The sequence below is a fragment of the Gymnodraco acuticeps genome, unplaced genomic scaffold (assembly GCF_902827175.1).
Source record: "Gymnodraco acuticeps unplaced genomic scaffold, fGymAcu1.1, whole genome shotgun sequence".
In the NCBI taxonomy this organism is placed as follows: Eukaryota; Metazoa; Chordata; class Actinopteri; order Perciformes; family Bathydraconidae; genus Gymnodraco; species Gymnodraco acuticeps.
The window spans coordinates 1,222,073-1,245,789 of NW_022990722.1; the positions used below are offsets into that span (position 1 = coordinate 1,222,073).

At 42.1% G+C, this 23,717-nt stretch overlaps 1 protein-coding gene across 3 annotated transcripts in view; it reads right to left on the reverse strand.

The window, feature by feature from the left end:
• The window catches only part of qkia (QKI, KH domain containing, RNA binding a), an 85,467-nt gene that overhangs the window by 36,203 nt on the left and 25,547 nt on the right, over nucleotides 1–23,717 (reverse strand). For all 3 annotated transcript variants that reach the window (XM_034231703.1, XM_034231704.1, XM_034231702.1), the window contains exons 2-3: nucleotides 18,502–18,644; nucleotides 7,321–7,437 (exon numbers count right to left, since the gene is read on the reverse strand). In XM_034231703.1, the coding sequence (XP_034087594.1) occupies nucleotides 7,321–7,437; nucleotides 18,502–18,644 (260 nt within the window). The remainder of the gene's footprint in view (nucleotides 1–7,320; nucleotides 7,438–18,501; nucleotides 18,645–23,717) is intronic.

Genomic DNA, 23,717 nt, shown 5'->3' on the forward strand with positions numbered 1-23,717 from the left:
CCTGTTGCCATGGCACTGCTCTTTACAACACACACATATACACACACACAAAAACACACGGAAGAAAGTTCAATATTCCACTCTCGTTTTCCTCTTTTCCACACAGGGGGGAAGGCCTAGTTGCAGCAGTCAGGCCATTATTTCACCATGGCTGTTTGCTTATGGCCTATTAGGGGACGGGGGAGTAGAAGGTGACTCAGCACTTTCTAGAGGAGACACAGACAGACAGGCCACAAAGGTTGTCTCTGAATGCAGGGCACTGCATGAAAGCGCATGGCGGATAAATGCACTATATCAACATATTGTTGCCCAAGTTGGACCCAACAAGATTACTCAACTCAATCACATATCAGTCTGTGTGTGTGTTTATGAGGGTCTGTGTGTGCCTGCACAGTGTGGCCATGCCAAAGGATTCTGATTTAGCATTGTGGGCAAAGAGATCTGGGAAAAGACAAACACACACACACCAGCATGACTGCCTGTGAACAAGGTCACTGTGTGTCCTCTGAGAGAAAGTGACAGCATGACAAACAGGAGGAAGGGTGGAGCTGTGGGAGAGTGAGAAAAGAGAGGGGCGGCGGGGCGAGAGCTAATGGGAATACTGGGAAGGCCTTTGAAGAGTATGTGCATGTTGGCCCACATCAAATGCCACGGCAATAAGCAACCACATACTAGAGGGTTATCGGTTGGCAAAATATGTAGCAAGAATTAATAGCTCGGACATTGAATCTAGGAACAACATCTAAGAATAGGATCAGTGGGAAAGGTTGCCAGCCAGTAATGTCGTCTGACTTCCATCGCCGGTACAGCACCTGTTTGCCTTCTGGCTTTCACACCCTTCAGTTGGACCCCAACAAACTTTAACCTCAATTCTCAACATGGATGACACCACATACAAACGGGTGACACAAATAGAAAACTATTTTTCTTCTGACTCTTTCCAGTCTGTTTTCGGCAGCACTAAAAAGAAGAGGCCCTTTAAACTAGCTGTTTGCATTAGGGATGAGAACGATTAATCGAATATTCAAAATTATTCAGGCGTTCGAATATTCTTATTGTAATTAAAAAATAAATAAAAATCAATGTATACGACAATGCCATAGCTAAATGTGTTAGGTAGGGGTGTAACGGTACACGTACCGAAATTATTCGGTACGGGCCCTTCGGTTCGGTACAGGTGTGTACCGAAGTGTACCGAACAAATATAACGTTAAACGTAAAAGATTGAGAACGTGAACAACTTTTTGGAAGTAATCTCAGGTGCTGCGTCGCAGCATTCAGAGTAATTTGCTCACATTGGGTTCAACGCGGCATAGAGCGAGCAAGTCATTTCATTGGATGAGAGGCATACTGGTCAGAGGGATGCGTTCAAATGTAGTCAGTAATTTGAGGAACTGTCAAATTAATGGCGAACGCAGATAAAGTTGAGCTCGAAAATCCTCCAGCATCATTGAAGTCTCCGGTTTGGGAACATTTTGGTTTCGCAGTTACGTACAAGGATGACGGACAAAGACAGGTGGACCGAACCAAAGCTGTTTGTCAGCATTGTTCAACTAACATTGGTTACGTGGCTGGCAATACATCAAACTTGCACACTCATTTGAAAAGGCATCACCCGAACGTGAATATCACCGGTACCAAAAGACTGAAGTGCAAACCCAACTCCCACTAGCATGTAAGTTTCCACCACTCGCAGAGAGTTCAGACCGAGCCAAAGCTATTACAAACGCCAAATATCCTTATGTTGCCATGTTAGCAAAGCGCTACCTGGCTGTATCTGCTACCTCTGTCCCTAGAGAGGGTGTTCTCCACAGCAGGAGACATTGTTAGTGCCAGCAGATCTGCCCTTTCGGCAAGCAATGTGGACAAGTTCATCTTTCTTTAAAAAAACATGAAAATACAATGACAAGCAAGTCATAATGTCAAACTGGCTGCTTAGGTGCTAGTACAGTACAGTTCAAATACAGATTATTTCAGTTCATCGAAATGCTGCACCTTAATGTTTATTTTATTATTATTTTGTATTTATTTGAGTGAATATTCACAGTTTAATAAAAATTAAAAACCCAAAACTAATAGTTTATGTTTTGTGAGTACTAGTACAGTAAAGTTCAAATACAGATTATTTCAGTTCATCGAAATGCTGCACCTTAATGTTTATTTTATTATATTTTGTATTTATTTGAGTGAATACATTATTCACAGTTTAATAATAATAATATATATATATATATATATATATATATGTTTTGTTTTGTGAAAAAAAATTCTGCTGTACCGAAAACGTACCGAACCGAACCGTGACCAAAAAACCGACGTACGTACCGAACCGAAATGTTTGTGAACCGTTACACCCCTAGTGTTAGGTATAAAGATGTGTTTTGCTCCGCTCACCGGTCCCTCACAGCGGGCAGAGCTGCAGGTGCTGATCTCTCTCTCTCGCGTCCGGTTATACTTCACTCGCGTTTATGTCCAAATCCATCAGAAAACCAAGTTATGTTTTAAGCATGAAAGCTGTAGGCCTATAGCTGTCAACTGTTCAAACTGTGATCACCAGTTCAATACATTTGACAAATTCGACTTGGTTTTTATACTTATTTGAACATGTATTTATTTGTATTTTTTAAATGAAAGAAATGTGTATCTTTCCCACTTTTGTTTTTATAGGATATGTACATTTCGGTTAATCCTTTTTTTGGGGGTCGAATATACATTTGCTTTCAAATTCCCATCCCTAGTTTGCATGTTACTCTATTGATCCTGTAGGTACTATCATTACACCAGCCCCCACCTGTGTAGTTACACTACACGGTCATGTAAGCTGGAAGAGATTCATTGCATGGCTCAAGGACACATAACAGGGTGCACACTATCAGAGACAAAGCTTTCAATCTCTGGTGTTGTGTGTGAAGGTCGGGCCTACTTAATATAACACCCTGCTGCCTCAATAGGATTATTGACTACGCGGCGCTACAATTGTGTTCCAGCGATGTTGCACTTTAACACTCATAAATTAATTGTTTGCACTGTTTCAACTCTCTTGCTCTGAACAGTGCCTTCTCCTTTGATGCTAAAGGACATTCCCAACTGGGGTCGTGCAACTGAGGCTAAATGCCAGCACACCAAACAGGTGCAGCGGGGGCAAGGAAGGACAAGAGAGCAGGCGGGGCTGTAGAGGAAGGATAAAACTCAATATACACTTGTTCAAATTCTTTCTACTTGACTTTACAAGTAAGACAGACGACCTTGTAATATTAAAACGTTAATCAAGAATGGAGGCCTTTTGAAAGCTTAGTGGTTTTGGTCTACCCAATGATTGCTTTGGGTTAGATCTCTTTTTATAAAATACAACATTATATGTAATATCTAAATCTAAAAGGACAAAGAGGACTAGTTCAGAACTCAGAAGGAAATCCCAAACAGGTATCCTAAATGTCAGGATTCCTGGCTCTTTGTGAAAAATGATGCATACTTTAGCAGTCTTAAAAGACTAAATGTCCTTCCTTAAAAAACATTTCCAGCCACGTGCATATCCAATGTATTAAAAGAAACACCTAAACATTGCTTCCCTTTATTCATCAACACAATAGCTCCCCATTTACTCCTAAGAAACTAGCTTTCAGCTGCACTGGGACAAGTATTCAAGACCAAGGCGATAAGAAAGGAAAAGCAAGTCAGCTTAAACTCTAAACAAAAAGTGGGCATGCTGCAGTGCCAACGGGCCAGTCAAGTCCAACATATTGATTGGGAATGTCACACACTAGTTTCATAAATAAAAGCAATAAAATGTAGATGCTGGGGTGTGGCACTGTCTATTCTCTGGCAGGGGTTGAAGGTCTATTCTGTTCTTCCAGTGCTGAGACCAGCTTTTTAGCCATTATGTGCCAGGAAAATCCGCAACAAACTAAATGAAATTAATTTAATATAAAGCACATCTTAAAATGCAAGTTTGAAAGAACACTTTAGTTTGTCTCAAAGTATTACAGCTATCTTTGTGCCAAGTGTGATCTCACTGTGTTGGAGCCAAACTAGAATTAGATAAAGTGTCTCAGCAAAAGGAGGGAAATCCCCATCCTATTTGTGCTATGGTCGATATAACGTACATGTAATTTAATTGCTGTTGTTCCTGTTGTTTTGCATTAGGCATTACTGTAAGAGTGAAAACCAGCGGCAGTCAAGCTGCCACATTAGATACAAGTTTGATTGGAATAAAGCTCCACAACGAGTCCTTTATCCTTTTAACTGTTTTGACAATAATAATGGAGAAGGAGAAAGCGTCTTCCCTTTGGACGGTAACTCAAGCCTTCCAACTAAGACAATGCTGCAGAATAAATAAAGGGACTGTAAGACGTGTCATATACACACCTTCAAATAAGTGCTCTGTACAGGATTAGTGTATCCTCCTCTCTCAACCAATGTGTCAAAAGAAGGAAGTCCAGAAGCCTCAATGCAGAGAATTGACAGGAAAGCTGCATTAACCGAGTCGCTCTCATAGACACTTTATATTTGTTTAGTTTGATCAGAGTGTGAAGGGCAGTCTTGGGACAGATCATTATCCTGCGTTTGTCACTACACACATACACAGGTGGGTTTAGTGATTTCACAATTGTATTATACTGTGATCATGAATGACATAATATAAAAGTATATATTTGAGTTTGGTAAATATATATATATATTATATATATGTGATATTTGCTATTTTAAAAAGCTAAATTGAATATGTTTGTATATAGTCAAACAAACATACACATTAGCTATGACATTTTACAAGTGACCAAGATAAAAATAGTCAAATAATAACAATTGTTTGTTTATCATAAAATGGTAAACTCCTAAAAGCGACAGCAGTGGTAAAATATAAAATAAATCTTCTGTCACATCTAACAAATCAAAAGGCTAGCTTTAAAAAGGATGGGAACGGTAATAAGTGACAGCAGGCTCAACAGTATTTGTGGGGGATGTTCAATAACAGCAATCAAAATCATTATTTTAGGGAAACAATAAATGAAAATCCACAAATTTAATATAACAATTTCAACTCAGTTTTTAAATAATCTAAAAAGGAAAATGAAGTGGAAAATAAATTGATCATGACATCCCTCATTATAAGCATTATGTTTGTGAATTACCACCTTTTTCTCATCACCTGCTTATTTTCCTCCTCATCGTCTACCTCTGCTTTTCTTCTCTCGCCATTGTTCTTTCTTTTGTTTTACTCCCTTCCCCTCATGAGTGTCTGCTCGACTCTCTCCCACTGCATAGCTCCAGTGAGCCGATTCCCCGCCAGGCAGTGCGGCCCAGGAGGGAGCAACCAGCTGAATTATTGAGAGCATAAAAACGCTGCCGCTAATGGATCCTGAATAAACACACTGGCTAAGCTGCTCCCGCGGCTTCCTCTGCTGCCACAGGGCATCAAGCAGGAGATACTGAGGGTGAGGATGCTGCGGCGGAGCCTTTGTCTTGGCCCGAGCCTCCGTTATGACACTCTGGCCGTCCAAACGCTTTTTGTGATTTATTGCCATGGGAGACAGCAGAGGATATAAAACGGGCAGGGTGTTTTTTACATTGTATTTTCCCACAGCTTAACCCAATGTTACTGAAAATACATTAGTAGTTTAAGGTAAGGGACAGAAAAGTAGAGGAATGAGAATGTCCTTCTAAATAGATATAAAGCTTTTGTTAAAACAATTATGCAATTATTTTTATTTTAAATGCGCTAAAAACCCATCTAATAATAAAACTGATTTTCTTCCTAACTTCTATAAAAACCAGCCAGGATTATTTATAAAATAATATTGGCTAATTTCCTGACTTCCTCTCATATCAACATACTGAGTAAAGACAATATCCTGCTCCGCTGTTTTCCAGTATACATTTAAAACTGGATTGTGTTAGCATAGTAATTTGGCCTTAGACATATCCAGACTAATATAAAACAAACTAGCCTGAGCCATTACATTTTAAAATGTTAAGAGATTATTAGGATCATAATATTCATGTAATGAGCTAAGACTAGCTTTTAAGACGTGTGTTTGAGCACATTTTCTCCCATTTAACTACTTCAGGATATTCCAAAGTAAAAACCATAAGCAGAGATCTTCATCTTGTTCTGTTCTAATGAACACTCCGAGGGAAATAAGGGGACGAAGAGACAGAAATTAAAATATGAATTGAGGAGCCATTTAAAAAAAAAAGAGAGCGAAGAAAGCGTTGGCTCTGCAGCAAACTGAGGCTTCGAAGATTATGACTCAGCTGAAAATCTGTGTACGTTTGTGTGTTTGAATTGTTTTCTGTTACTATGCACTGTGGGCCATGTGTGTGTGTGTCTGTGTGTGTGTGTGTGTGGAGAGAAGGTGATTCCCATACCAAGAGGGGTGAAACACACTTATGTAAATGCATTGTTGTATAGCACCGCCGCCTGGCACATCAGAGCAAGTGGGAGGTACAGAAAAAAAAAGAAAAGGAAGAGAATTAAAAATAAGGAAGCGACTCACTCAATGAAGAAGAAAGTCAAAAGGAAAAAAAGCTCAAAAAAGTTATAACAAAGCAATACATGCACGGATGCTTGTTAAACCACAATGTTCAAAACTGTTTGTCGTCATAGTACATCAAGGAATCGTATCTGACACTATTTTGAATACACTGAAGTTACTGTAGCATTTATGGTATGGTGCATTAATATTCAATATATACTCTGCCAAATTATGCACCGAGTCAACATTGTAGGCGTGAAAACACACTAATGCAGGTTGACCTGATAGTAGGGCAATAAAGACAAGCCATAGTCTGACAAGCTTTCATCACCTGTGCAACATAGCCAGCCTTTTCATTCTGTGACATGGCTGTTTACTACATTTGCATAATTTAATGGGAAATATGTTTTGTCCTTTAAAGTAAGCTACCATTTTGTTTTGCCTAAGTTCACCCCTTGGGTCTCAGGATGTGTACACACACAACATTAACCTTTTAAGTCTCCAACCTCAGCGCAGTAGCTCCAGAAATAGAGGCGGCCCCTGGCATTCGCCGTCTGCCTTTCCGCAGCGCAGCGTTTAGCAAACAGCCCTATCAGATGTCAGAATGCAGCCAAGAGCATGAACCAAGCGTGTGTTTGTGTCTCTACTGGGATAGTGAGACGTGTTTGTGGACAGCAGTCACAGCGAGTTTCACATCATTGTGTCATATCTCAAGACATATGATGAATCCTTGTGGAGAAATAAATATGCGAGTGTATATGTGAAATGCTTTGGTAACACTTGGGACTTAATATAATAATGTACAAAGTAACATTGTTATTAAGACACTTGCAAATGAGCTTACCTTCTTCTTGTCTCTCATGGAGCTTTTGCCTCGCACCATGATTTTGCATCCCGTCTCTGCTTCCAACTGTTTGGCTGTGAGTCCACGAGGGCCAAGGATTCTCCCCACAAAGTTATACTGCAAATACAAAAGGAAACCAGTTAGTCTATGGGTGAATATACAGTGAGATATTACTTTACATCACATGTGCAATTGCATATAAAAGCAGAGCACAAGGGAGAAGAGTTAATAGGCAATTACATTATTTCAGTAACAAGGGCTGAATAGAAAAAGGTCAAATTCATCTCGACATTGCTTAGTATGGTGTATGCAAAAACAAACATACAGATGGACAAAGATTCCACTTTTATTGAGCTTCTAAGTTAGCATGACTTCAGCTTTACTGGATACCGAGCCACTGCTGCACAACTACACACACACCACACAAAATCAACCACACATTCTGTCTTTCCCCGTCAGCCTTGGTTTCTCCTGCAACACTGTTCAATTAGATACATTGGTTGTTTTTCTCCTAACAGCACTACAAGAGAGGAGAAGTGCATTTAGTATCACCTAGGAAGAATAGAGTCCAATTATTGTATGGGCCTTTTCACAGATTAATTATAAGATTTTCCTTTTCCCGTCAGACATTTGGGTTTTTTTGCTCTGACTTTACCAACCACACAAAATAGTTCCAAATAGAAAATGAACTACAGGGAATTAATGTAGGAAGGAATGGTTGGAAGAAAACAAGAGGAAATGGAGAAGGAAGGGTGAAGAGGGGGGGGGAATTCTCAGGTGAGATGGTGTGCTTGACACAATCTTCTTATCAAGGCCCTCTTTCACTGGTGAGTGGCTTTGGAGCTTTGTACCAAAGGGAAACGTATTTACCGACGTCATCCTCTCCACTTCAAACTGGCTTCCAACGGGATAAACGGAAAATGTGTTGAAATAATCAAACACAATTTTCAGCCAAAATAAAAACAGAAGGAAAGGAGGAGAGCCGGGGAGAAGGGCAGCAAATTACACTATTATAATGGGGTATTTTTACTCAAGCAAAATCTCCAAACCTGAAAATACCCAAATGCTAACTGGCATAGTGGAAAGCTTTCCTTGACGCAGAAAAGCACAACTGGTTGTCTCTTGAAGTGTAACAATGAGCCGTGACACCGCCGCTTTGAATTCTTAAACGCAGTCACATCTGCGTTCGCACTGAATCAATGCCTCAACAAAATCCAAAAGGCCGTCTGAGAAGTCACGTTTAATTACCGAGGGATAACAAATTGAATGCGTTGTTGGTGTATTTTTCCATAAACTAAGGAAATTATTGTGTTGAAAACAGTTAAAAACTCCAGGCTGCCATTTCCTTTGTCCCTGCCTCTGGGCTTGCCTGCGATCGCAGCCCGTCTCCAGCAGGAAAGACACTCCCTGTAGCTGGAGAGACGCTGGTGTCCCTGCGGATGATCCTAGCACGCAGCTACGCAGGATTTATTCAGTGCGTGTCTCTGTCACAAGGCAACTGTCGGTTTGGTTAACTCGAATCAAGGAAACCGGTGCAGGGGCTATTTGTGAAAGAGTGTGCGCCTACTGAGAGGATGTAGGCAGGATGTAGGGGCACCTGTCCTCGGAGGTCAGCCACTAATGCCGCACGGTGGCCTGCTGCCCTGCTTCTGACTCGCATGCACGCACACACAAACACACAGCCTCGAGGAGCACAGGCGCGAGCTGTCGGGCTGCATCAAAGCACCCATCGCAGACAAGGGTGAACCCCAAGCTGTGGGCATTATGGTGGTGCTGGGGTTCTTCTCAACAACACACAGAAACACACACGGCCTCTAACCTATCACACAAAAGCTACAGTGGCAATGTCCTGGTTGCTGTTATACAGCCTGCCCCGCCAGCAACTGCAGTGGCATATTTGAAAAATGCTATCTGTCATTTGGTACACACAAAATGAACACCTACATTTTCCATATTTATATGTGGTTCTCCGTATAGGCCACATGTGACAGTTCCCGCAAGCCTCATGGAATAAATAATAATAAAATAATAATCAGATCAAATTCCATCAGATTTGCCCACTATAAGAATATTGAATATATTTGCAGCTAAATTAAAGAATGAGTCAAATAGACAAGAGTTGGACAGTAAGCATAAATGATTAAAAATATCAGGAGGGAAATCCCAAAGTGACTCAACAGGAGCATTAAACATTTTATCATCTGCCCCTTTCACTTTGTAGCCAATACCATCCTCCCTTTCGCAGTGAAACGTGTTTCTCTGTGGAGATGAACATGCTGAGGAAAATTGCGCCCGACAGAAATAAGGCACCTGATGGCGAGAAAATGGTTAGCGAGATGAAGGCACAAGAGCAGAGGGTGGAAAAGAAACGCACGTCTTGTTTTTCCAGTACTAGGGGAGCTATTATAAGCAAGGCCGACACATTCTCATCGTTTTTCCACTCTAAATGTGGAACTCAACTTGATCCGAGAGGTCGCTCAAGGATAGAGGGTTAGGGCAGGCGGTGCATGCGTGGGGCTCAGGTTTTATTGCTAGCCGCCTCACACCCCGTGGAGTAAGCGCATGTGGGGGACGGCTGGTGTTACAGTGTCAGATGTGTTTTAATGGTGACTGATGCATGTGCACAAACACAAATGTGGGCTGAGGAACGGCACAGGGCAGGCGTCATGTCTGGCCATGCACTTACCACAAGTTTCATTCACAAACATCACTCAAGAATATTTTTTCAAATGCAAACACACATCATACATTTACGATTATGTTTGTGCTTCCAGCATCCCACCACAATCTGGCTTTGGAGTAAGAAATAATCTCATTTGATTAAAACCTCGCAATTGGAAGTGTAACTCTGTAAATAACGATGCCAAATAAACTCTGATGAAATAAAGCTCAATGTCTCCCCCCCGCTGTGCACTGAGGGTCTGACATTATTCTCGAGGATGTTGATATGCTGTTAGAAAAGGTGACCTCCATTTTAAGCCACTGGAATGCAGAGACAATGGAAAGCCAAACGGGTAAGTTATCAGAAGGGTGCAGAGCCGTTGAGCCTGCCAGGAACTGCACTCAGTACTGCCAGAGGAGTAGGATGGATACAGTGCCCTCCCTGCCAAATACACTATCCGCTCTTCACCCCCCCTCGCTAAACTATCTAGCCTCCTCCGCACCTACTAAAAAAAGCTAGTTTTCATCTTCAATATTTCTGCTGTTACAGCACTTCCACTGGCTTCCAGGCCGCTTTTTAAAGTAATGTCTAGAAACCACCATGAATTTTGGCTGGATTTCAAAAGCTTACAGCCTCTGGGACCCTTGAAGCAGTCGCTAGTGGCAGGGACATTTGTATTTTAACAATAGATAATACATAAAAATACTAACAGTCATGATTTAAATAAACCGATTATTTCCAACCACTGTTGCCTGATCGCACAATGACTAGAAATAGAGAGCAAAAGGCCATTCTGGTGTTCAAGTAAACAATTGCAGCTCTGTTTAATCAGGCCCTCCTGTCAGCACCCATCCGGTGATGAGAACAGTTGCATAAACTACGCATTTCGCTGACTAAGAAACTTCCAGCAGTCTCTTTTTCTCTTTGCTGCGCTCTTATTTCCTCTGCTCATTTACTGAATTCAAAGATTAGACACAATGGGACCTTTGGTTGACCAACTCTTTTTCTCACTTCTCTATTACGGCCCCATTTTATCTCAGTTTTTCAAACAGACACCCTAATACAGAGAATAGCATACAGTATAAACAAACAGTTTGTGTGCAAACAGAAAGACAGACACACATACACACACACACATACACACACTTACACACACACAAAGCCCCCTTCAGGACAAGGGCTTACACTGACATTAAAAAGGGCCTTTGTTTAGCCCCAGCAATCGCTACTCCACAGGCGGGTTATGTTGTGAGCATATCTACGTCTACGCCACAGTGTTTGTGAAACCACAATGTATGGAGTGAACTCTTGCAGACACCCTCGGCACCCAGAGCTAATGTTGCATTGGTTTGTGTGTGTGCATTGTGGTTTGTTTTTTGTGTGCAGAACTGAGAAACAACAACAGTTTCACCAACCAAATTGTTCTCAGGGAAGCAGAACAATTGTGCCTTTGACGGCGTTTGTTTGTGGTGTTTGGGAGACAGGAAATTAGATCATGCTGAGGGCTCCGGCTGTGTGCGCACACAGCTTATCGAAGAGCGGGGCCAGGCCACGGCGAGAATACCAATCACTTATTAGCCGGCCTCACAAAGCTTATGGAAATGAGGAAAAGTTCATTCAGTGCAATGTATCAAAGCAAGGTGGAATCTATGGTTGGACTAGACACTGCCATCGCTCCTCTTCCTCTCACTCACTTGATTCCAACCCTCCCATAAAGTCATAAGTAACACTTTGAAAGAGATGATACCAAAGCAATGGCTAAACATTTATCACAGCAAAACTCCGCTTTTCATCATACATAGAATTCCTTTATCTCATTTCACTTTAAGTTACAGATTTGTTAGGCTTTACAGAGAACACTGAGTTGAACACTGCGTCTCCTTCCCCTTTATTCTGTATCCATTTATGACTTGTGGAAACAGAGCAGGCTTTCTTTTCCTCTTTGTCTTAGTACACAGGATCTGGCCTTTCCTCTTATGCATGTCATCCTCTCATGTGCCTCGGTCTCTCATAGCAAAAATCAATGTCTCTCTGGCTACACACAACCTCCTTAGCCGTCAGCCGGCAGCCTGCCTCTCATCCCTCGTTCATCTTTGGGTGGAAAATGTTCCATCCTTCGGTGAATCCATATGATTTGTTTGCCTTGTGGCCTGATCCCCAGAACCCACACTCATACATAGACAGGGAAGCACTACACAGGTGGCTCATATACAGCAGTTTGCAAACTTCGTCCACAGGAGGGACAGTGGAGATAAAGCTGTGGAATGAAGGCGGGGGCGATGAAGGAGTCAAAGTTAGAATTAGATTCCAATGGTGACATTTTTGCCTTAATGCCCCATATACTTCAAAGCGCTCTATTCAGCACATCCAGCATTTAGCACCTAATCCATGGCTCCTTTGATAATTCTGTTTGGGTTTATTTTGGGGTTGCAGGCAGGGTGGAAATACAGAGGGAAGACTGGTTTTGGGAGACATGAGTGAAAGAAGCACAGAGCAAAGTTGATGAACTCTAAGATAAGATATTTGCAGAAAGAGTAATAAGGATTTAGCCTGTACGTCAGTGTTTGTTTGCCTGTTAGTTAATCACAAGTCAGTAGGAGACTGTACTTTGACAGAGCTGGGAAAGCTTAGAACAAATGCTAGCTTATCCGTCATCACGAGGAGGGATGGAAACGGTATCCATTTAGGATTGGTCCTGTCTGACAAAAATGTGCCCATTCTTCTGTTAGAGAAGTGCATTAGTTCAGGCAAAGCACTGAAGTCACACTTGCATCAGCTGACCAGTCATGAGCTTCTCCCTCACAGCTTCATCAACTTTGGCTGACTGTGTTACTAGTCAGCTGGTTGTCAAACAGATAAAAACATTCATACAGGTATACTGAGAATCATTCCTATTATGGATGATATTTCTTATTATTTGATCAGAAAACGACCAATTAAAGCCATCAGATTTTATTTTATTTTTTTAAATAACATTAATAGCTTAGAGAAACTAACGCTTGTCACCTAAAAAGGAATTTCTGTTGAACTTAAAAAGGTCCGCCTACCTTTAGTAAGCCTTAGCCTGAGTTGATGCTTACTTCAGGTCTAACTGTCTTCACTATATTCAGCAGCTGGCAAGCAAGTCACAGAAGCTTGGTGTCTTGTGAATCATTTATTCACCACAAAAATAGAATAAACTCACCTCACACTGCAATGTTCACAGCTATAAAGTTACTGCTAATGGTTCCTCAGTCACACACAGGACGGCTGCCGGGTTTGCAATACACTGATAGAGACCCAGCCGGGCACACACACACACACACACACACACCACTGACAACCTTGCAGCTTAACTAATTGATGTGATAGAGTCTTGCAGGGAAAGAGGCTGCATATGACCACGACAGTGTACTCGCCTTCTTACTCGGGTGAGTGTGGGACTCAGTGCCTGTTTTGATCATATAATGCAGCTGGTGATCAATTATGGATTTGACCTGTTGGTGCCTCAGATACGGATGTAGCTGGTGGATTCTTATGCACCTCAGTGACAGCACCACTGATTTCAAGAGACTAAGCTTGTCAATTTAACGGGTTAATTCATGGTAAACAAGAGTCAGCTATTTTTCAGAAGAAAATATGTTTTTTTATTTAAAATGAAATATTAGCATGAGATTATTTTTCAACTAAATGATATCTACATTAGTTTTGCAAAGTTTTAAGTCTTCCTTTTCTTCAGACACTACATTGCTGGTGCAGCCTTTAAATCCTGTAGGGTAAACCTGCTCCCTTTGTCCTTCTCTTTCCACCTCCCTCCGTCCCTCAGCTTAACGTCTGCAGAGACAAACCGGCCCAGGAAGCACTAAACAGCGTCCACTTACAGGATACAAGCACTAGTTGGTAATATGCAAGCACTCACTTGAATTAGCACAATTATAAATACACATTTAACAGCTTACACTGTTGCCCTTCATCATGTTAACTGACTACAACAAATAGAGTTCTCTCTGTTTAAATCATCATTGTAATTACACTCATCATCAAATAGCTAACTAGAAGACCACCCGTTCATCAAATTATCATCATCATCATCATCATCATGCATGGCTGGCCAGCTACAGATATCAAAATCCTCCACTCTGCAGCTCTATCAGCGAGGTGAGGCGAGGTGTGGGGCGGTACATTTTCAGGACTGGTAATGACTTAAGGGGGTCAGAAGGATATCAGGAGCTGGCATGATAAGTGATGACACCCACATGGGAACAAGCTTAATGACTTTCTCTGTGAAGGGATCTGGCTGGTTTTTACTGCAGTGAAACAGAAAGGTCCAGAACAGCCTGACTGCTCAAATCACCAGAGTCTTTTTTGGTACTTTAAAATCTCTGCATTGCAACCGAAGTGAAGCATCATCGAGCAATGAAGCTAAATGTTCCCCTCTCTCTAAAGGCTGGCACACACTCACACACTCACAGCTGTTTGTCATAGCTAAACACAAAGAGATCTTTTTACACCATTTCATTTCTTACTCTTTTTTTTTAAAGTTCTAAATGTATGAGACAAAGTAGACTTAATGAAAGCCTTTCTTCTACCTTAATACTCTGATAAACAACAATAAAATAAAGAAACCAATCTCCTGTCTCAGACAGCTGAGTGCAGAGAGCCATTATTGATCAAAAACTCCCTGTTTTATTTTGACCAAGAAGTCATTAAGATGTTCGATTGGATTCATTTAACTTCAAAACACGGACCAATAACCAAGCAAATGTTAACCTGCCAGGGGGATCAAACGTATGTTCTGCTGAGGAAGTGTAGTTTATAAAAGTAAATTGTGATGGTGAGGAGGGGGGTTCAAAAGGATTCCGTTAAAAATACCATGACAACCCTCAAAACACCAGATGCCGGTATAGCACAACGTTTTTCATAGATCTATGGAAGTGTTCATGTTGTTCTCTCAGCCTCTTGACACTGGTGAGAGGAGTTCAGACACTCCTGTCAGGCAGTTGCTCAAGCGCTTACGTCTGAGTTTCCATTTCATAGAGTCAGCACAGCAATGGCGACATCTGTGGGGTGCACGGGTAGTGTATTTTCACTGTTAAGCATTTCATACTACCCAATGGCATACCCACAACCCACCTGGGCATTAAACACATACACAGGGAATAAAGTAGGCAGAGGAGACAGAGGTGCACATGAAAGACATCAGCCTATCAGATGCCTGAAGGTCAACAGAAATGACATGCTGAGCCGTCAGTCAGCTTCCTATCAATGTGTGTGAGCGTGTGCTCGGGAAGAAGCGGCGCCACAGATAGCGCTTAATTGAAGGTTGAAGTTATCAGATAGACTACGACTCAGCTGTCACTCAAGATTCAGTCACCACGGTGACGCTTCACAGCGCTCTGCACCACTGATGACATCAGGAAATGGCTGACTGAAGAATGGTGAGGGAGTGTGTTGACAGTCACACGGGCAGACAGAATGATAGAGACACACTAACAGACACATGTGGGGCACACAGGCAAGCACACACAGGCCAGAAGAAGGACACACTTAAGGGAATTAGAGCAGAGGCGTGCTGGCAAGGCAAGTTATTTTGGTAGAATTGACATGCTGCCCTGCATCCAGGCACCAGGAAAGTGTAATTATCTACCGGTAGAAACCAGAGCAGGGGACACGTGGGTGAAACAGAGAAAGCCCCATCGAGCAAGCGTGACCTCAGCATGAGGATGTGGCGGGTAAAGGTAAGTGGGAGTTATGTTTTAAAATAAAAGTGGAAACTGAGAGGCAGGAAAGGGGATGGCTGGTGTCCCGAAATGACAAGGGGAGTGTGGAAAAAGGAAAAGATGGGGGAAATAGTACGAATGATGACAAATCTTCCATGGCAGGCGAGTTGTTGCCAAGAACACAAAACAGAGGCTCCAACCATCATTGGTCCGTGCCTTCTTGGAAGAACCCATAATTGCATCAACGAGACACACACACACACACACACAGGCACACACACACAGGCGCGCTCACATGCATTTGCCTTTTTGATAGGGGGAATCTGGGAAATCAGACGGAAATGTGAGAGGGGGAAAATATTCCCCAGTCTAATAATCAGCATTACAGTGTCCTCCCCTTCAAGCGGTGGGCAGCTGGGGATAGGAAGAGACATTTCTCTTTCCTTCGTATATCAGTAATTTCCCCTCTTGCTTTTCAAACTGATCCTACATCATCTCCGCTCTTACCCCACCACTAAATGATGCTAGTCTTTATCCTCCTTGAAAACACTAACTGGGTATAAAGTAATGCAGCTCAGACTGTTTGTTTCTTACTCTACAACACAGCCGAACAACCGACCACACGATTCGGACATTTTTTTTGCAGTTAAAATGATGCAACGCGAAATGTTATTTCCTTTCTGCCTATGATGCATCTGCAAAGGGCAGTTAGAGCAGCTGTGAAAGGATTCCCTGCATAACCTAATACATTATGCAGGGTCACATTGGTCAAATTCAGATGACTTGAAAAAGGGTCAATATAATTCTAAGTAACAAAATGTGCATGTAATTGTAGGTGGAATAACAGTTGTTGCACATAAACCATGTTCCAAACAGCAGACCTGTGGCTGATTTCCCCTGGTTCAAATCAACACGTTCATAGGTAACAAAGATATGCTCTTTGCTGCAGACTTAACGAGCACACATGGTGAAAGGGGCGTGCATGTGTATACCAAAACAGAGTGGAACAATGTCCAAGTTTTGCATCATTATGCGTTTTGCCTCTACTCGCACATCCTCGTGTACATACTAATGTGTGTATATATTAGTGTCTGTTAAGGTCATCAGTGAGTCATCTCAGCCACCAGGGGAAGCCTAATTAATTAAGTAGCATTCCCGACACCTCGTAAACAAAATCCTGAGTTGCAGCCCTGCTCTGCGCAGAGCAACATAGCCCGTAGAGCAAAGGGAACACAGAGGTCACCCGAGGATGCTGCACTTTTAATAGGCTTGTGTGTGTCAGAGTGTGTGAGAGTCTTTCCAGAAGTGTCTGCACAGCATCAGGGGGAACACTCTGCTCCACATAGACCTTCTTCTGTCTCCTATAACATTTAACGGGCCATATACAGGGTTAGCACAAAACCCACACACATCACATAGGATCCTACAGCAAAACATGTAACGTTTTTACCTTAGGTGTTTAAATGTGATGTTCTCAAGATAATAAACCTACTTTGTAATGAAACCGATTCCGATTCTGATTAGGGGACAGCCCTAGGACCTGAGGTAGTGGCACCGGAGATGGAAGGTGTTGTGGTTGGTTGATTTAGCTTGAGTCCAGAGACTGGGCCTGGTCTTCGGCTGAGCTGCAGCTAAGCTGATCCAGGCCAGTCCCTGGTGCCCTTTATCAATTCTGTCAGGGGGAAAATGCAATTCAGGCCTGGCTGAGCCCTGCCCCGCTCCACAGTGTCTCTTATCCTTAGTCACCTCCCTCCATTCATTTCCTCACTGCAAACTGCTGGGATTACGTCGAGAAACGCTGCTCCTCAACACGTGGAACAACCATTCATGTGGGTGCCAAAGATTACCATGAGGACAGGATGGTGGCCGGCTGACCGTGGTCAAAACCTTGCACACACACACACTCCATGGCTCTTCTTATAGACACACAAATATGTCATTCCTCAGCTTTTATTGACTCGCTTCTTCAGAGTGGCCAGCATCCTCCTCATCTCCTCATCTAGCATGATCGCTCCAACCTGTACTGTTGTTTCCCAGTTTATTGTGTACATGTGTTTCTTTAAATCCCAGAAAATAAATGTATTCCACCATTCTGAGAATCCAAAAGATTTATATTTCTTTCCAACTGAATATTTATGGAATTGCACTTTACTTTTCGTGACACTCATCCTCTCAATCCCCTCCTTATCTCCCTCTCAGGACTAATCTACCGCCGAGTGGGCCCATAAACACCCCAGCAGTCCATGTTTTCCTGAGACAAGGACCAAATGAGCTTCTGCCATCTGATATATCTTTAACTGGAGTCCATTAACAACTGGGTATACATGCTTTTTAGTCCAGCGACTGTTGTTTAACAAACTGACAAAAACTGTTGTGTTTTCCCCCCATCATAAATTAAAAGAGTAAAAAGCAGTGGAAATAAGTCAGAACTACTATATATGTGGATTGCGTTGAGAATCAAGCAAGATTGTCAAATATAAAGAAGAAGAAAAAGACGGTATGTCCTCAGCGCTGAGATTGCTCAACTATCGGCAACTGTTATTCCAGTGATGACACTGCACAAAGATGCATTGCCAAAGACCAGAAGAATAACTACATGTGTTCACAAATTACACATTTTTAAATAATGACAGCTGCTGGTTTGGCTGTTGGTAAAAACAGAACAAATATCTGGTTTTCTTTTAACACTCAATACTGACATAGTATTAGATGTATTTGATCTGCCTCATAAGTTCTAAAACAACAAGAGAAATGCAGAGCTATAACTGAGACTTGCATACGGCAGCAATAGATTGTGATGTGTGTACAGCAGCGACTTACGTCAGGGTACTCTTTGACGGGCACAAACAGTTTTTCCTGCTGGTGGACGATGGGTCCGAGGGGCTCGGGCAGCTCCATAGGATGTCTTTCCACAAGGCCATTCACTGTGTCGCTGTACATGTCTTTGCGCACTCTGTTGATCTCTGAAACACATAAAACATACGCACACTGTGGTAAGCAACAGAGAAAAGAAAAAACAGCACAATCAAACATTTTATTTTTTCTTGAGGTTTTGATACATCACTGTCAAATTGATTTTGACTTCTGGGCAAAGGCTTAATGTAGCATATCAATCTCTGTTGTAAGAAAGGAAAGAGAAACAGCAGAAATGTGTCAAGTGCCTTGAGTATTGTTTGTCTTTTATAGATGAACAATTGTGTGAGGATATTTTGGAGAGTACTTCATAAATAAATACCCTAGCCTGCAACTGTAAAAAAGAAAGACTGCTTTATACCTGGATAGAACAAATGTTCGACTAAAAACGGAGAATCTGTGTTTGTGAACAACTTATTCTATATGGCAGAGATAAAGTTAAGCACTGCATTATGGGAGGTTGAGGCCATTGTCTATTTTCTCTGTCTGCTTTTCCCTGTGGCTGGTCTATAATAGAGCAGCCTGTGTGAGCGGCAGGGCAGGTGTGGAGAAGAGACGCAGAGAAGCGTTCAGGTATATGCCTTCAGATCTGATCCCTCTGTCAAATGAAACTAATGGACCTCTCTCTTACTCTCTCACACACTGCCAACAGAGACTCAAACCCTCACACTAGTGTTCATTTCGTCAGCTATTTTTTTATTTAGTCTTAGTCCTGTGTTAAATTTGCTTTTTAGTTTTAGTCATATTTAGTCACCTTCATCCTGTTTTTATTTAGTCAAGTTTTAGTCGACTAAAAGTCTGAGCATTTTAGTCTTATTTTAGTCAAAGAAAACAAATTATTTTAGTCTACTTTTTGTCAATGAAAACTGTTGAGTCTTTTTTAGTCATCAGATTATATAGAACATTTCAGTCAAACTAGTCTAGCCAAAACCAATAATTTGTCATTTTAGTATATATATATATATATAAATAAGATTATATCTTGTCCTTATTTGATGAAAAACACAGGTTGAATGATTAAGAAGCTTTGCAGAGAGTATCTGCTCAGGTTTGTGGTGTTTTTACCAGCTGTGTTATGGCCACATTGCTTCCCTTCCTTTCTCCGCCTCATTGTAGCGAAAATGGGCCCAAATATCACGTTGTTTCTTTCTCCCAAGCAGTGGTGGCTTTAGACTTTTTCGTTGTCAGACATTTTGACGGACAGGATCGTAACATTTCCGTCATAATCCATTATTATCCGTCGAGTGCACAATTTATCACTCACTCGCGCTGACGGGGGGGTATTCGGTTAACGCGAGTGCGACCACTGCTCCCAAGCCCTGTTGTTGCCATTTTATTTTCTGTTAAATAAGGTTAGTTAGACCATGAGTTAGACCCGAGTCTTCCTGACAGTTCACAGTGTGCCGCTTCCCGGTGTAATTCAAATCCACCGCCGCGCGCAGCACAGACACACAGCTGCTGCCCTGCCGCAGCACAGACACACAGCTGCTGCCCAGCCGCAGCGCAAGAAATGGAACTGCTGGGAGAAAAACTGACTATCAGAGATGTAATGTACTTTTATCTCCTCATTTTTCGTCAACGAAAGTAAAGGGAGATTTTGGCATAGTTTTTATTTAGTAAACTACATTTTCGTCTGGTCACTTTTCGTCAACGATATTGCATGATGATTTCGTTACAGTTATTGTTTACTGCCGTCGGTGCCGTCTCGTCATCGTCTCGTTTTCGTCATGGAAAAAAAGGTCGTTGACGAACATATTTCGTCATAGTTTTAGTCAACGAAATTAACACTACCTCACACACGCTCACCACCAATTCACACATATCCCAATTTGACTGCCTCCGTAGCTTACATGAATTCACACTGCAGAGGAATGCTGTGCAGTGCAGGTTGACAAGAGGCATTTATTCTTCCTGCTCATCGTGTGTGAGTGTGTCAGTGTTGGATCAGAATTGACGTTTGTGGCTGTAACACTCGTTAATAGAGGACACGCACACTTTCTAACTTCCCAAAGGTGTCATCACTATATGTCTTTCATGCTATTGCTGAACCCAAGAAATAAAAAAACAGCAGTAAAGTGAAAGAGAAATGTGATAAAAAAATCTGCGGAGAAGTCTTTTTTTGTGAAACGGCTGCCACAGTTAAAACAAAGTGGCACGGCTGGTAAGGCCTCAAGGATTGGTGAGTGTGAGGTGGAGTGAGGGCGGGTGTTAGGAGATTTCTAGCAGTTAGGAACTCTATATTAAACTCCAGCTGGGTTACCTGACACTCAACTTTAGATGCCCTCGGTAAAGCCTGCCTGACCTCTAAGCTTTGAAGCTAAAGTGGAAGGTGGGTCCAAGCTCTATAATTAGGTTTTTGTTTAGTCTTTGTGTCGTTTAAAAATCGTCCACTTTTACAAACAAAAAAGAGCTAAATATAAAACACTGGAAAAGAAAATGTGGATTTATCCATGGAGTCAGGTTTTGGGGATTTACTCTGTCGAAAGACAGAAGAATAATGTGTGATCGATGGGCTCATGGACACTGACAAGCATACACACAAACATCTGGTCTGCAGCTGTGTGGAAAACACCTGCGGGACACATCCTAAGTGTTCAAACAGGCCAGGAGAGTCGGCCCAGAGTTACTCCTTCCCAAATAACATGACCTCAGCACTCTGTGGTCCTCACAGATACTCCCAGTGGTCCCTAAAGATGAATTCACCCTCATGGTATCTAGCCCAGAAGACAGATTACATCAGTCCTCCTAACCAATGCCAGCGGTTTCAGGCCACATTCAAGGTTTTTGTACAAGCAGAGGGGCTTGGCCGGGACACATCATACAGGGAGGGGATCAGGACATAACATGGCAGTAATGGGAGAGGGAAAAACAGGACAGTAAACTATACATTATTGTGAGACCAAAAGAGGTCCATAAAACATAAACATGATGGCCTAGTGGTAAAGGAGACCGTTAACCACAAGGGCAGAAGTGTAATCTCTGTTACTCTGTGAATGTTCCACAGCCCAATCACTCAGTTAGTATTTCTAGAAAAGATGATCAGTACTAAATGGCATTCTATCAAAATGAAATGAAGACGTTATAATAAATCGTAGTATCTTACTTGCTGTAGCAATTAATAAACACAGAGGAGCCATTTAACAGACCACTGGTGGGCTAAGTATGTGTGTAGGAGACATCAATGACGAGTAAAGAGGAGCCAATTTTCTGTGGGTTACAAAATCACTTCTTTTCACTAGACAGCAAACATAATGTGTGCTATTTGCAAACTCCAATGCAACTCAAAACAGCCACCCTTCAGATAACAAGAGAAAGTAAAAGTGTGAACATGTGACATTGTTCCACAACAACAACCAGCACTGCACCACCCCCCCTCCCCCCTCTAAATTATATTTCCTCTGGCTGAAATGCCACATTAACATAAGGGGGCCGTCCTGGGCCATAATCGGTGGAGACGTGCAGCATTTGACAACCTCTAATTTCAGCGTGGCAAGTCTATTCTGAAGCGCTGCGCTCATCTAAAAATTACCCCCTGCCTTGAATTGACGACAAAATCATTTGTGTAGCTGTCCACCCCGGCAGAAAAGGCCTTTGTAAGAAAGACACCAGATCACCATCTTGCAAAAAGAGGAAGACAACCCGAGAGTAAGAAAATGGTAGGCTATCAAAAGTGAGATTTGTTCTTGAACTTTGGCATTGTACGGGTTTAACAGCTATATGAGGGGAGGTAACAGACCCCAGCCACCACTTTACTCCCCTTTAGCCGTCTCTCAGCTCAGTGGCAGTGTGTCATCCTCAACCTGACCCCACCCACACCCACACAAGCTGTCTATTTACCTATGGGGGCTGGCTGAACACACACACACACACACACACACACACACACACACACAGGAAGAGATTAGAATATCTCTGTTTAGAGTTTCACCCAGACATCTGTCAGGGAGAACCAAGAATCAACCTTGAGAGAAGTTGGAGGGTGGAGTGGAGGAAGGTTTGATGAGGCAGAGACGGGGAAAAGAGAGAATTATAACAGTGCTGAGCAAGCAGAGCACAGTTGTACTTGACTGACACCGAGCCTCCATGTAAATTGAAACATATATTTCAGTTGATCTTTTTGCTCAATGTCTACCCTTTTTTTCAAACCTGCAGTGGAAATAGGAAATGTCACAGGCAGATCTATATGCCCTCTGAAAGCTGAAGAAAGGAGACGATAACTCCTAATCTCTTTGGTGATCAAAGTGAAGGGGAATACCCAAAAGGAAGTTAATAGGAGAGGGCAATGGCAGTGGGTCGATAGACAGGGATTCAAGTGTAGTGTGAAAAGTTACATTTAAAAGTTCATTATTGACCTTGATAAACCTCTAATATGTAATAACTTGACTGAAGGTGTACTACAAAGCTTTCCTGGAGCTAACATAAACAGCCACCTGTTACCACTGACACACGTTTAATACTTTGGTTCCATGATGACAGCGGAGCCATTTTCACCAACAGCAAATCTTATCTGCTAAGAAAGATTGTAACATAATGGTATATTTGTCCTCTGATAATGGTTTAATGAATACCAAGCCATTACTTTATGGCTACTAGATAGTCCTTAATATATGCCCATCATTAAACACTAGGTTTTAAGCAGTTAATAGTCTGTAGAATACAATCTCGATGTAATAAGACACTGATGAGGTAAACATGGCTACATTCTTAGAATTGCAAGAATGAATTTACTGATGAGCAATGAACTGATGTCGACATCATGTAATGATGCTTAAGAGCAGCACGCCAAGCAAATCATCGGCACAATTAGTGCTTTTGCGTAACTCCCACCACATTCGCGATTGGTTCTTCACCGGGCAGACGACATGTGAAAACGCAACACGTGCAAAAGGTCTGATTCCTAACCACAAAGAGACAATAACGTCTTGATAGAGCAAAGAAGAACTAGGTCTAGACTGGAGAGCCATGTGCACCAGGGAGGGACAGAGAGAAACAAATCCATTAAGTGAATCCGCACATCTGAGTGAATTTTGATGGACTCAGCCACTGTGAACTTGGCATCATGGGATATGGAGGCTTTTCCTTTACTTACTCAGCTTCATGCTCAAAACATGATCACACAGAAG